Source organism: Cebus imitator, unplaced genomic scaffold (assembly GCF_001604975.1).
Source record: "Cebus imitator isolate Cc_AM_T3 unplaced genomic scaffold, Cebus_imitator-1.0 Scaffold68, whole genome shotgun sequence".
Classification (NCBI taxonomy): domain Eukaryota; kingdom Metazoa; phylum Chordata; class Mammalia; order Primates; family Cebidae; genus Cebus; species Cebus imitator.
The window spans coordinates 6,383,708-6,398,929 of NW_016107383.1; the positions used below are offsets into that span (position 1 = coordinate 6,383,708).

Consider the following 15,222-nt stretch of genomic DNA (forward strand, 5'->3'; position numbering starts at 1 on the left):
TTTTTTTGACTGGAGTTCATTGACAGGATGTTCGCTCACTGCAACCTCAGCCTTCCAGGCTTAAGGGATCCTCTCAACTGAGCCTCTTGAGTAGCTGGGACTACATGTGTGTGCCAACACATGCAGCTAATTTTTGTGCTTTTTTGTAGAGATGGGGTTTCACCATCTTGTCCAGGCTGGTCTTGAACTCCTGGGCTTAAACAGTGTCAGCCTCCCAACATGCGGGGATTATAGGCATGAGCCACCGTGCCTGGCCAGTTTCCTCAGTTTTAAATTTTATTTATTTTTTTAAATACTTTAAGTTCTGGGGTACATGTGGTTATCGTGCAGGTTTCTTACATAGGCATACACATGCCGTGGTGGTTTGCTGCATCCATCCCTCTGTCGTCTACATTAGGTATTTCTCCTAATGTTATCCTTCCCCAATCCTCCCAACTCCTGCTATCCCTCCTCTACCCCCGTCAACCCCCCGGCAGGCCCCAGTGTGTGATGTTCCCCTCCCTGTGTCCATGTGTTCTCATTGTTCAACATCCACTTATGAGTGAGAACATGCAGTGTTTGGTTTTCTGTTCTTGTGTCAGTTTGCTGAGAATGATGATTTCCCGCTTCATCTATGTTCCTGCAAAGGACATGAACTCATCCTTTTTATGGCTGCATAGTATTCCATGGTATATATGTGCCACATTTTCTTTATCCAGTCTATTGTTGATGGGCATTTGGGTTGATTCCAAGTCTTTGCTATTGTAAACAGTGCCGCAATAAACACATGTGTGCATATCTCTTTATAATAGAATGATTTATAATCCTTTGGGTATATACCCAGTAATGGGATTGCTGAGTCAGATGAAATTTCTATTTCTAGATCCTTTAGGAATCGCCACACTGTCTTCCACAATGGTCAAACTAATTTACACTCCCATCAACAGTGTAAAAGTGTTCCTATTTCTCCACATCCTGTTCAGCATCTGTTGTCTCCTGATTTTTTAATGATCACCATTCTAACTGACGTGAGATGGTATCTCAATATGGTTTTGATTTCCATTTCTCTAGTGACCAGTGATGATGAGCTTTTTTTTCATGTTTATTGGCTGCATAAATGTCTTCTTTTGAAAAGTATCTGTTTATATCCTTTGTCCACTTTTGGATGGGGTTGTTTTTTTCTTGTAAATTTGTTTAAGTTCTTTGTAATTACTTTGAGATTCTGGTTATTAGCCCTTTGTCAGATGAGTAGATTGCAAAATTTTTTTGCCATTCTGTTGGCTGCCTTAGTTTTAAAGAATGCTTCCTTTTCAACCCTTCCCCCACCTATCATAGGCCCAAATTTACTTTAAATGCATTTAAATGCCTTGTGTGAACTCAAAAACATAAACTTTCCAGCAAGCCTCAGCCATCTTTCCCATCCTTCCTGAGGGCAATTTCAGTTCACATGTATACTATAGTTTTTTATTTTTTTCTTTCTTCGTAGTACTTAAGAGTAGAGTTCTTAATTACAATAGTGTTTTAGCCAGCATTAATACGTGTTTATAGCTGGCAGGGTTTCAAGTCTTTTCAGCTTTAATACTGCTGGAAAAGTCATAAAATATTTGTTACCTACAGAGCAAACTTTCTAATGAAGAGAAGGAGCAGAGATGTGAGAGGGAAGGGTTGAGCTTTGATTTGGAGGGGAAAAAAGATGTAAAATGAGAAAAAAGCAATGGAAATTTTATATTTCAAAAATTTGAAACAAAGAAATTTTGTATTCTAAATAAAGTGTAATAAACTAAGAAATAGTATCTCGAGCAATATGTAACAAATTCTGTTTGATGGTTGAACATACTTTGATCGTTTTCTCATTCAAGAATTTACGCAGTAGTGTGATGTATCAGTAAAACTAAAGGATCTGTAGGAAGGCCTAGATGGAAGAATCATATTCTCTTTGCATAGGCTAACCCTCCCTTTTACAAAGATGAATGTTTTCATCCACAAATATTTGTTGAATTCTTGTCATATGATCGGTGACAAGGGTTAGGGATGAGGTGGAAAGTAAGTTAGAAGTATAAAATGGTCCCTGGGTTTTAGACATGGTGCCTCTGACATGAGTATCTGTGAGATAAACAGTCACATTTGAATAAGATCTTCACCTGAAAACAAATTATTTAAGAGGCACAAACAAAATTAAAAAGTTGCGACAGACTGGGTGTGTTAACCAGAACACACTAGACTGTGAGAAGCAGAAAATTCAGCTAACACAGTAGCGTAAACTATGAGGACAACAGGACATTTATTGTTTGCTCAATAAAAGGTGTAGAGGCAGATGGTCTGAAGAAGGCAAACGAGGCTGCCAGACAAATTCATTGAGGACTTGTGCTTGTTCTAGCTTCCCACGTTGCTTTTCTTAGGTTTGCTGCTTCTTGATCAAAATGGCCAAAACTGCTTAACACAACTATTCCTGGTTGCTAAGAAAAGCTGAGAAAACAAGTATCTGCCTCTTTTGGCCTTTATCGTAGACAAACAAGGCAGAAGGGGGTTAGAAAAGGCTTTTAGGTATCCAGCCAATAGTGTCTGACACACTGGGGGGAAAACTATAATGGAGCATACATAGATATCTGATATGTGGCCCTTGATACTGGCATTGTAGATCAAGTAGGAGATATGATTGATATTCAGTGATGGTACTGGGACATTTGGTTTTCCGTGTAGAAAACATCTACAGATGAAAGTACATATAACCTCTAAGTTTGTGTAAGTACACTTCAAGATGTTCACACAATGATGAACTTAACCTGTCACCCAGGCTGAAGCGCATTGGTGCGATCTTGGCTCACTCTAACCTCCATCTCCCAGGTTCAAGCGATTCTCCTGCTTCAGCCTCCTGAGTAGCTGGGATTACAGGTGTCTGCCACCACACCCGGCTAATTTTTGTGTTTTTAGTAGAGAAGGCGTTTCACCATGTTGGTCAGGCTGGTCTCAAACTCCTGACCTTGTGATCCGCCTACCTCAGTCTCCCAAAGTGCTGGGATTACAGGCATGAGCCACCGCGCCAAGCTCAATGTACTTTATTCTTTGCATCCATTAGTAATGGTAGTCTTCTCTAATCACTAAATAGAAGACTGAATAAAGTCTTATAATTTTTCAATATTTAGAAAGGATTTGGCAAAGAAAGTTTTCCAAAACTTTGAAATAGTCTGCAGAGCTGGGGCTGGGTGGTAAATTTCCAGTTAAGGATCATGATGAATGTATACTATTACACAGTGTGTTGGCCTTTACATAAAATAATAATGAGTTAATTCATACTATTAAGGAAAATGAATGAAATACACTGTTTTGAGATTTGCCTTTGAGCTAATACTTAACATCTGTTTGCCAGGGTGGTCCAGGACTCCGAGGACCAAAGGGCCAGCAAGGTGAACCAGGTCCAAAGGTAATGTGTATATTTCTCTCTCTCTCTCTCTCTCTCTCTCTGTCTCTGTCTCATCTCTCTCTGTTTGTCTCTGTCTCATCTCTCTCTCTCTTTCATAAATAGTCATCATTTTGGAGTTGAATATGACTTACTTCACCCTTACAATATAAAGTTCCTTAAATTTTTATGAAAGCTGTGCCTAACCCTTCTTTTTTAAGACTATGTTTTTAAATCAAAAAAATAATATTTAATAACTCAGTAAAAAGAAAGGCTTCTAGGTCAAAAATAAGAGTGTCAGTGTACTGACTGATTTAGTCTCCAGGGTAATTCTCTCAGAATTTGTACACTCTTCTCTTCCTCTACCTACAATGAAAATGTACATTTAGAGGAATCATGCAGAACCACAACTTGGCATCAGTCCTGTCCAGGTAGTTTCTTGGGTTTTGGATTCCTCCTCCTCCTCCATTGCACTATATATAATCAAACACACAGTTTTGTTTTTCATTCTTACTGGCCAGGGTCATCAAATATGGTGGTTCAGGTTGTACACTGTACAAAGGCACCCGCCAAGAGCCCAAGCCATGCCAAGCCATGTCAAGGAACATGTTTTTCTACTTTGCACAAAGGCATCCTGAGGACTGGCAGAAGCCCAGTCACTAATGGAGTTCAGGCCTCACCATCGTCTCTCCAGCTCGTGGCAAATCTTCTAACTGGTCTTCTGTCCCAAGTGGCTTAACATTTCAATTGATTCTTCACATCTGCCCCCAGATTAATTTCCTTAAAGTCTATGCTGGATCACATCATACTCTTCAAAAACCTGCCGTCACATGCTGTTGCCTTCAGAATACCGTTCACCCTCTTTGCAGAGACATTTAAGGCTCTTTATAACTTGACTCCCATCTCATTTCCACCATGCTGCTCCACATGTTCTCTTCTCCATCCATCCTGCTTGACTTACTGCTCAATATGGTTTCTTATTAAATTTACATAGCATTTATTCATGGGGAGGGGAACATTGCAAAGCTTTTTACCATAAAATTGGAAACAGATGAAGCAAGGTAGAAGAAAATATTGGGATAAAAAAGAAGTAAATGCAAGAAGGCTGAAGGTAATTAATCAGGTACTAGCCAATTCAAAACTCAGATGGTAAGATGTCTCCTTTTTTGTTTTTTGTTTGCTGGAACGACTTGATGTATATTACTTGGCTCCATCTTTTATGGTGCTATAAGAAGGGCAGTGGCATGATCTTTGCTTACTGCAGCCTCTACCTCCTTGTTCTTCTCGAGCAGGGGTGCACTGGCTCTTCCTCAGCTTCACTCAAAGGCAGTGCCCTTTTGCTCCTATAGATTCTGGCTCCCTCCTCCCAATGCCTCTAGCAACACGACCCTGCTGTTTTCTAACATGATCGCTGGATGATCGTCCTAATCAGGAAGATAAATGAGTTCATAGATGTTTGGTGATCCCAAGACGGACCCATTTCCTCCAATTATTCATTCCCATAGGACGCTACTGATATGGTTATTTCTATATGATGATTTTGATGAATCACAGATTTAAGTATGTAGTGGTTTTTGGAAAAAGTCTTATTGGACAAAGGATGCTGACATATCCACCAATGCGGACAATGGAGGAATAGATACCTTCCCTGCAGAAGGCCCCAATACATATTATTTTTTATTTTGTTGCAACAAATAGAGAATAAGAATTTGGAAGCACAAAGCAACCCTCTTGTTGGTCTGTCTTAGTCATTTTGCCTCGTATTTTATAGAATAAAATGTGACCCTCTGCTTTCTGCTCTTCTATGTGCAATTTCTCAATAATGTATTGTTAAATTCCACTGGGCACAGTGGCTCATGCCTGTAATTCCAGCACTTTGGGAGGCTGAGGCAGGTGGATCACCTGAAGTCAGGAGTTTGAGTCTATCCTGGCCAACATGGTAAAACCCTATCTCTACAAAAATACAAAATTAGCCAGGTGCGGTAGTGGGTGCCTGTAGTCCCGGCTACCTGGGAGGCTGAGGCATGACAATTGTTTGAACTCAGAAGACGGAGATAGCAGTGAGTCAAGATAGTGCCATTGCACTTCAGCCTGGGCAACAGAGTGAGACTCTGTCTCAAAAAAATAAAAATAAATAATAATATATTCTTAAACTGTTATATATTTAAATGATATATTATTAAACCATTATAGATAGCAATATTTAAAAATTGCCTCCTTGTCTCCTCCATGGTGTTTTTAAAAACCCAGCTCCCTCTTTCTCTGTCCCTCTTAGGCCATGCTCCTTGTAAGAATAGTTATCACTGTGTGCTTCCACATCCTCACCTCCCAAAGAATTCTCAGCCCACATGTGCTTTCTGTTCCCCTAGGAGTCCTATGAAAATTCTCTTGTAAAAGTCCCCAAACACTTGCTTGTTACCAGATCCATAGTTTAGAGTTTAATTTTTCTTATTTGAGATCACTACAAAATTTGACGCAATCAAACACTTCTTTGAAAATTTCTTCTCCTTTGATCTTTTCTGCACCACTATTCCACTCCATCTTCACCCTCTTCCTAATTCTTGGGCTTTTTCATTTCAGATTCTTTCCCAGGTTTCTCTTCCTTTCTCTTCTACCTGATTATCATCTCATTTTTATCCATGTTCTCTTTCATTCTCTCAATACATTCTCCTTGATAACCTCACCTATAAATATATTTTCAGCTACTCCAAAATCCATCCCAGCACAGACCTTGCCTAACTCCTTGGGCTGCTGGACATTTCCATGCGGTTTTCCCAGGCACCTAAATCTTAACAAGTCTTAGTGTGCACTCATTATCTACCCAAACTTTACCCCACAATGCCTCTTTTTCTGTATTCTTTGTGCCAAGTAATGGGTACACCAGTCTCACATCTAAGATGATACCCAGACATTGGGAGGTCTTAATTTAATAAAAGAATAACTTTAGTTGAAGTCACAGAATGAGACAGAAGAGGTTGAGGATGGGTAGGTTTTCTAGGTCTAAGATTTCTTACGTGGTTTAGTTTTAGTTAAACCACAACAAGGTCCAAGCTACAGAAGTAAGGGTTACTGAAGTGAAAGGGATGTCTGATCCTGAAAAGAAAGGAAGTAAAATAGGCTGGGCATGGTGGTTCACGCCTGTAATTCCAGCACTTTGGGAGACCGAAGCAGGAAGATCACCTGAGGTCAGGAGTTCAAGATCAGCCTGGCCAACATGGTGAAACCCCTTCTCTACTAAAAATACAAAAAATAGCCAGATGTGGTGGTGCACGCCTGTAATCCTAGCTACTCAGGAGGCTGAGGCATGAGAATCGCTTGAACCTGGGAGAGGGAGGTTGCCATGAACTAAGAACATGCCTCTGCACTCCAGCCTGGGCAACAGAGTGAGACTCTGTCTCCAAAAAAAAATTTAAAGAAGGAAATAAAATAATACTAAGCCTAGGGAAGGTCATTCAGTGGACATTGAAGGAGGTATAGTGTGATGGCAGCATCAAAGTGAGGAAGAAAGAAGAGGCTAGGTGCAAAGTTCTCAGTAAATGCAGAGAGTCCTCCTGAGGTAGGAGTTTGACAGTAGTGGAGGTAGAACGCAGTTCATCTGGACGGTGTGAACCTTCACAGACTAGGAGGGTGGTCTTGAAGCACTTATACTTTTAAGTTTGTTATGGAGTGTGGGAGGTCTCATTACTTACAAAGTTGGCACAGCACTCTTATTTACAGAAGCAAAAGTAGTAATGATATTAATAAAGTTGCAGCAATCCCAGTGTGTTTACTCTTACGGTTTACTGCTGACATTTTACCTGGAAGGTAAATCATTTGAGGCTTTATGTCTTGTTATTCTGAGTATTTCAGATCTTAGGAAAAACTATATAAGGAAACAAATTATAATTGTCCTAAGCAGAAATATTTTCTGGATGTCAGAGAGTCTAACTTACTTTTAGGATGACATTTCTCTGTTGCCTTCCAGGGACCAGATGGCCCTCGGGGTGAAATTGGCCTTCCGGGACCTCAAGGTCCACCTGGACCCCAAGGACCAAGTGGTCTGTCCATTCAAGGAATGCCTGTGAGTTGTGTTCCAACATTCAGATGGGTTTTATTGTTATCTCTTTTCCATGTGGCTACAAAGAATGAACTTTTGTCTTCTGTGCCTTAATAATGAACCTCAGTCCCTTTGAAAGCAATGATTATCATGTCACTAGTTATGCCCTTAGCTAGTTTTTTTTTTTCAGTGAAGAAGGTCTTTTAATCAATAAGTACATGCACAGGAAGCTGGTACATCTGCAAGCATTGTGTTTACAGAGGAAGAACAAAGCTTACGTGCATAGCCCTTTTTCTTGTTTAAATTCTTAATGGATGTGATAACATCTAGATAGTAACAAATGTTATACGCATTTAAGCTTTTTCATTATGTGTAGTGACTGCTTGTATAGATTAATAAAGGCCATTTTTTCATGATCCTTATCTCAAATGGCATCAAATCACCATTTATGGAGAGTGAGAGTTTTAGATTTTTAGATGGTGTACTTTAATGTAGGTGCATTTCTTTGAGAAGTCATTTTATACCATTGAAAAAAAATTAATTGTGTTCACTGATCTTCATTAATCTTACTATAGAGGTCTAAATTTAGGAATAAAACCAATCTCTTTAATTCATATTTGTAGCAACCAGATCCTTTAAAGCTCAATTTTTGGCAATCTTTCTGCGTATATGATTATGTCTGCCTAGCTGAAAAGTTTCTCCTACAGTATTATTTTACAAAGCATCAACATGCCAATTTGTGTAATTACTACTAATAAATATGGTTGAGGTCTTACTACATGCCAGATTCTGTGTTTGCTTTTCCTTTCTTGTATAGCATTTAAGTATGTTTCTAGCCAAAACAAAACAAAACAAATCTACATAGATATGAGATTGTAAAATCCAACGCATAAATAATACTGAAATGTTCAAGTCTGCCCTCCATGTGTTTACCATATTGGCCTCACCATATCAGACTGTATTTTCTATGTTGAAACTATCCTGGTATATAAATGTTCAGCTGCATCGGAATGCTTACATAAATGGTGTCGCATGTGTGAAAAGTAAAATGTGTTCTGTTTAGATGTTAGTATAAACGCAATTTACTGTGGAAAAATGTTTAAATGACAAGAGAGGGAAAAGAAAGCACTAGGAATTTATCTATGTGAACTTAACTGTGTGCACTTTTGGATATTCAGGGAATGCCAGGAGAAAAAGGAGAGAAGGGAGATACTGGCCTTCCTGGTCCCCAGGTATTATTTTTATTTTTTTGGTCTGTTGCTTTTAGTCTAAACCTTTGCCAAGGGGAAAAAAAGGCTGTAGCTTCTGAAGTCAGTTGTGATCTTGGTAATTAGTGTTTTTCATATTAAAGACCATTTGCCTGTATTCACTTGCCCTAAGCCCCTTTTGAGAGTCACACGGATGTTCCCCAGGTGAGCTCTGGCAGGGAACATTCTTTGCCCATGTTAACTTCCAAGTCTGAATTCTAAGTTACAAAGGATTCATCATTATGCTCTTAGGTTTGTTTGGAGGCCTTCATCTGTTTCAGGAAAGCTGGGTGAGTGGATGACTCATTCCTGTGAACCTGACTCTTTTTTGTGCCTGTTCTATGTAGGGTATCCCGGGAGGCGTTGGTTCACCAGGACGTGACGGCTCACCAGGCCAGAGGGTAAGGTCTTGCCCAAGGTTGGTTTTTAGGAAAGTAGACTTTTTACCAAGCCACTCTTACTGCTGACAGCTTCTATGTAAGGAAGTCAAGCCACTTTTTGCTTTTTGTTTTCTCCTGTGTATCGATATTCTATCTATCCTGCATCTGTTTCCCTTCACTGACATCTTGTATGTGCATTGCTTCATCAAACCCTCGGAACTTCCATCAAACCTTCTCAAATTAGCACATTTCTTTCTGAGTGCTCCCATCACCTGAGGATAGTTTATTGTGTGCATTGGTTTATCAAGAAGCACATAAATTGAAATTTAAATAGAATGGCTTTCTGTAGTATGCCTTACATGGAAACCTCCATTTATTTAGTGTAGTTCAATTATTGCTTCTTTTTATCTGTTCAAGTGGACAGCAGAACAATAAAGTATAAAGATGTTCAGGAAAAGGATACACTAACATCTGGTCTTTGTTTAGTCAACAAGATTTTACTGAACCAGATTTGAGGTTCTTGTTCTCAAAGAGTTTATAGTTTGTTAGGAAGAAATATAACTAAGTAAGAAACTTTATTACATTCTATAATGAGAGCAGAGCCCTGTAAGAACAGAAAAAATGGATAACCAAACTGGACTTGGAGGCTGGAGTAAGATTTCTCAGAGGAGGTACCATCTAGACCAAGTCTCAATTGAAAGACAGAAGTCAGCCAGATGAACAAGGAAAGGAAAGCTATTGCAAGCAGAGGGAATAGCATATACAAAGAGGTAGAGGCAAGGGAAGGTGGGGCATTTCCAATATTGTACATTGTTTAGTATGGCGGGAGATTAGAGTAAGTGTGTGTGTGTGTGTGTGTGTGTGTGTGTGTGTGTGTGGTATGCATATGCACACATACTTAAGTGTGGGGAGATTGTTAAGAGATGAAGTTGGAGAGGTAAGCACAAATTCACTTAAGTAATCTACTTTTTTCAGCTAAGGATTTTGAACTTTAACATGAAGGCAATAGGAAGTCATTAAATTTTCAAAAGGGGCAGAGAGGCTGGTCTTCCTTAAACTGTCACTGATTTAGACATGTGAGCAGCTCCACAGTTTCTCTCAAGACTGGATTATATAGAGTAGCTACCACTTAGATCCAATCCAGTGAAGGACAACACATCTGGCATTCACTGGTTTTTCCGGTTGAACTTATTAGATTAGCAGACAATTGGCTTGAGCACTCACTTCTCTACTCAAACGAGGATTGCTTGTAGCTCAAGGTAGCTATACTGTTCAAGAATAATGAAATTGTTCTTGTTTTTTCTATAGAAGTGTAGACGTGCAACCTTTCTACTTCTCGCCAACACCTTCTTTTTTTAACAGCAAACTTTCATTTGCGTAAAATCTCAGTGTAGTCTCTGTTCATCAAATGGAATCGCTCAGTCTATGAAACATGTTTAGGTGAATGTATCTAAAGAAGGCATTCTATAACAAATTTATGTGGGGTTCTTGTACATGTGGAAGAAGCGTCTAGAAATATTTATATATTTTGGCAAAGGGTGTAGGCTAAGATCCTGTGTGGTTACACACCTGGATTCCTTCGTGATTCCTGAAGTTCTGAAAATGGTAATTCTAAAGACTTATTTCAGTGAGTTTATTTGATTTATCTGTGCATGAAGTGCAATCTTGGCAAAGAACTCACAAATCAAGCATGTTGGATTAGTGTTTGAATCATTTGGTTTTGGAATTCTGTCTTTTAAAACCAATATACCAACACAGACTTTTTGTAAATATTTTGCTATTCCTCTAAATGGGTGTTCTTCTATGGGATTAAAAGTCATAGAGCTGTAATAAAGTGATAAGATATCTGTACTTGGATTTTATTTTCCTCTCTCTTCCAATCTAGAAGTCAAACTTTTAGGGTATGTCTGATTCTTACTTTGAAAACTTAGATGGAGTGGACTTGCTTTTCCAAACTAGATTTTGAAGGATACTCATTCTTTATAGGGCCATATTTAAAGAAAAGATTGTATGAATCCTATGATGATTTTTTAGAAGAGATATTTGAGGGCAGTATCATTTCAATGTGCAATACAAGGGAATCACATTCACACAGAATAAAACATAATGGTGCCCTGAAATTGTGTAACATGTCTACCTTGCTTAAGGGAATGACCACGTATTTTTTTCAATCAGACATGTCTTTTTTTTTTTTTCCTGGTTCATGTTCTCTCATGAGGTTGCATCCATCAGCCATGTCTTAACTGAGCACATACAATATGCCACGTACTATGCTCAGCCTGGAAAGAGTTGGTCATTACTGCCTGCAGAGAAGAATCCAGAAGAGGAGAGAGCTTCAGTGGCAGAGGGAGACAGCTTGTAGACTGTTTACCCAGAAGAGATGGAAGGATGGGATAAGAGCATGGCTGTTCCCTGGGACTAGAAAAACAAAAGGGTCTTCTCAGAGGCAGTAGAGAAGGAAAGAAGAAATGAAGAATAGATTCAAAACAGTTGTTTAGGTGACTCTGATCTGTTTAGTCAACTGATCTGAGAACTTAAGGATAGTCCAGTTCTAACACAGTTAGATATTAATAGTTACAGGGTAGGATTGTAAGGTAGGAGGCCCAGTACAACTTTCATGGTGGGGCAGATCTTGGACATGAAGCACCCCAGAAGACATGCTGCATTGGAAGGCCAGCTCTCCCTGTTTGGGCAGGGGGAGAGGAGGGACTGTTTATAGAATAAGCATACATGCTTTGCAATTATTTCTGGTCCTCCTCAGGCCAACCTAAAAGGCAAAGCTACATTGGGGAAAAAAATAATGACAACAACAACAACAACAACTGTAGCATAGAACAGACAGAGAGCAAACACAGGATGATGAGACTTAGTACTGAAATGACTGAGAAGTCACTTCCAGAAAACTCCAGTCAGGCTTCACTGTCTAGAAAATCAGGAAGGCAGAGCTTTTTATTTTCCTCCACTCTGAGCACTTAAATCACTTCATGTTACTGTGCCTTCATTTCCCTGATTCTGCGTGAGTAAAGCCTACTCTGAGGAAAGGAGGAGGAAGCAGCAACAAACATTTTCAATGATGTTCAATGGGTGCTTTTAGCTCCTTAGACAGTGTAAGGAGTAGGTGAGTGAGGTGTGCGGTAAGGGTGGTGGGCTATTACTTACTACTCATTCTGCTTCCTTTTAAGTCTTTGCCTTCTCTTGTTTGTGTACTTATGTTAATTTTAATTTTTAGAGATAAAAATCTCCCTCTGTGGCCCAGGCTGGATTGCAGTGGTACAATCATGACTCACTGCAGCCTCAAACTCCTGGGATCAAGTGATCTTCCCACCTCGGCCTACCAAGTAGCTAGGACTGCAGGTTTGCACCACCATGTCTGGCTAATTTTTTTATTTTTATTTTTTGTAGACATGGGAGTCTTGCTATGCTGCCCAGGCCAGTCTCAAACACCTGGTTTTGAGCAATTCTCCTACCTCAGCCTCCCAAAGTGCTGGGATTACAGCCACCACATCTGGCCAAGTCTTTGTCTTCTCTTACTGACAGCCACAAACTTAAAGCACAAACCAAGTGTCGTCACCTTGGCTATAAGCTTAGGGAAAGGTTAGCACCTCTTTCCTGAAGCTGAAGCTAATAGTATCCCTGAATTTAGCCTAGAAGAAGAGAGATCTTAGTAAATAATAAAAAGGAGAAGATGAAACATCTTTTCTTCTAATGTTTCTAGCTTATTCTAGCTTTTCCCAAGGGGAATCTTTGACTCTTAGAGGTAGCTCTTATTCAACTTTGGGCCCGAGGCCAGAAGCAAGTCCAGTAAAAACTGAACTTGTTCACTGAACTAGTTTTAGCCTCTTGCTAGGCAGCCAATAGAGTAGAGGAACACACTTTAAAAAGCAATAGTGCAAGTTCATATTTAATAGCCAAATGCACTTAGGCATTCAGTTTTCATTCCGGGTCATTCCAACAGAAAGCATTTTGGTCCCATCTTTCATTTGCACTGTAAATCTTGTCACCTCTCTCATCTTCTTCCTCTCCTTTCCTTGGTATCTGTGATCTCTGAGCTCCTCTAATACATGGTGGATTTCTCAGTCTCCACCCTAGACATCAGGGTGGTCCTTTGGAAAACTGGGAAGAACAAGCATGACATGGATTACTTCGTGTTTCCAAACCTCACTTTCCTCAGCAGTAAAGTGGAAAAAATAATATTTGACTCCATAGAATTGTCATGGAGATTAATTCATATGAAACATTTCTCTATAAAAATGTGATTTTAGCTAGTATTATTAGTATTCACTATTTTCAAGGAAACTTAACAAGTCTGGACATTTTATAATATTTTATAAGGCTTGTACTTGACATTTCAAGATGTCTTAGAAGACTAAAGAAATACAAAATTCTTTTTTCAAAAGCAAGTTAAACATTTTTTTTCTTGGATTTCACCTCACAAGGATACTGGAAGCATGTTTCCAGATTAGGCAGGTTTTACATCTACAAAGGATATATTAATGATGATTATCCCATTTCATCAAAAGTGAGTTAGATATGAATTGCACTTGAGAAATTGAACTTGAGTCAACTATCTGGATTTAATTTTTATAAATGTTAAGTGATGATGAAATATCTATCAAATATTTTGTAAAATACTAAGATTCATGATTATTATTCCCTTGAGTATCTCCCTCCTTCTGAAGAGGATGTATAAATACCATCACAAAACTAGTAGAGGGAATAATTTGATTTTCTTCTTTGTGGGTCTAGTTGGGTTTTATAAAATCTCAAAAAGCCTTTGCACAGTCAACCGCAATGATGATGGTATGTGCAACTGAGACTTAACAGATTATTTTAATAATCAGATTATTTAATAAAAATAGCAGCAATCACTATCATTAATTATTGAATCTGTGCAGGTGCTTTACAAATATTATGTTGTCTAATCTTCAGAATAACTATGGGCACTAGGCATTGTTATCCCCATTTTACAAAGAATCTAAAGCTCAGAAACTGAAGAAACGGTGCCACACAGCTAGTAAGTGTTAGAGCCAGGATTTTAATCCATCTGCCTGGCCCCTACACTTCACTCTTCCCACAAAATTATACTAGTAAAGATCACTGTGGGATTTGTGAGAAAATCTTTCTCAAAAGAGATATTTAATAAGCAGGACTTCGACACGGAAGGTGTTTCACCCAGCATTTTTGAGCAATAAGAACCCAGTGTGAATTACTTTCTTGATGAAGTAGATACTGATACTTCACCCATAAAAATATGATTTCTTGATCACTTTACCCCTCTACCTGGATAGTGGCATACCTGGGCACATCTGAGAACAGAACAGCTACTAGGACATGTTTATTTTCCTGTTATTGCTGACTCTAAGGATACTTCTGAAAGTGTCTTTATTTGAGACACAGGCGTGGTACAAATAGTAACATCTGCTTCGCACTCTGGTTCTAACGCTGTCCTTCACCGTCAGGACATGCATTTTATATTGGTAAATCATCAGTTTCCCAATTTAAGTCATTGGATTATTGTTTTGTGTTTTAATATACAATTTTCTGGAATTCATCCTCAGAGATTGGATGCAAAAGGTTTTAGGCACGATTTAGGAATGTATACTTTTAAAACTCTTAATGATTCTAGCTAGGTTTTGGAATTACTAGATAATATATTGTATGAGACCTACTGATGTCTAAGTGATTTTTTTGGTAGACTATTGCTGGTATTTTTTTGTTTTAATTCACTGAAGCCATCACTGCAGCTTACTAAAAATGTATATATGTTTATATTTCTATATATACACAAATTAAATTATAAATAAATATGTATATATTAAAAATGGTATATGTGGACCACATGTTCTCACTTATAAGTGGGAGCTGAGCAGTGAGATACCATGGACACATGGAGGGTAGCAACCCACACTGGGACCTGTTGCGGGGTGGGGTTGGAAAAGGAGAGCATGAGAATAAATAGCTAATGCATGCCGGGATTAATATCTGGGTGATGGATTGATAGATGCAGCAAACCACCATGGCACATGTTTACCTATGTAACAAACCTGCCCATCCTGCACATATATCCCAGAAATAAAAATAAAAATAAAATAGTATATGTGGTACATGTACCAGATATGTAGGTTTGTAACATAGGCAAACATGTGACATGGGGTAGGTTGTATAGATTATTTCACCACCCAG

General features: G+C 38.8%; 1 protein-coding gene across 4 annotated transcripts in view; it reads left to right on the top strand.

Moving 5' to 3' along the window:
- The window catches only part of COL14A1 (collagen type XIV alpha 1 chain), a 255,166-nt gene that overhangs the window by 192,798 nt on the left and 47,146 nt on the right, over positions 1-15,222 (top strand). For all 4 annotated transcript variants that reach the window (XM_037739316.1, XM_017530706.2, XM_017530707.2 and 1 more), the window contains exons 37-40: positions 3,347-3,400; positions 7,341-7,436; positions 8,591-8,644; positions 9,007-9,060. In XM_037739316.1, coding sequence (XP_037595244.1) covers positions 3,347-3,400; positions 7,341-7,436; positions 8,591-8,644; positions 9,007-9,060 — 258 coding nt within the window. The remainder of the gene's footprint in view (positions 1-3,346; positions 3,401-7,340; positions 7,437-8,590; positions 8,645-9,006; positions 9,061-15,222) is intronic.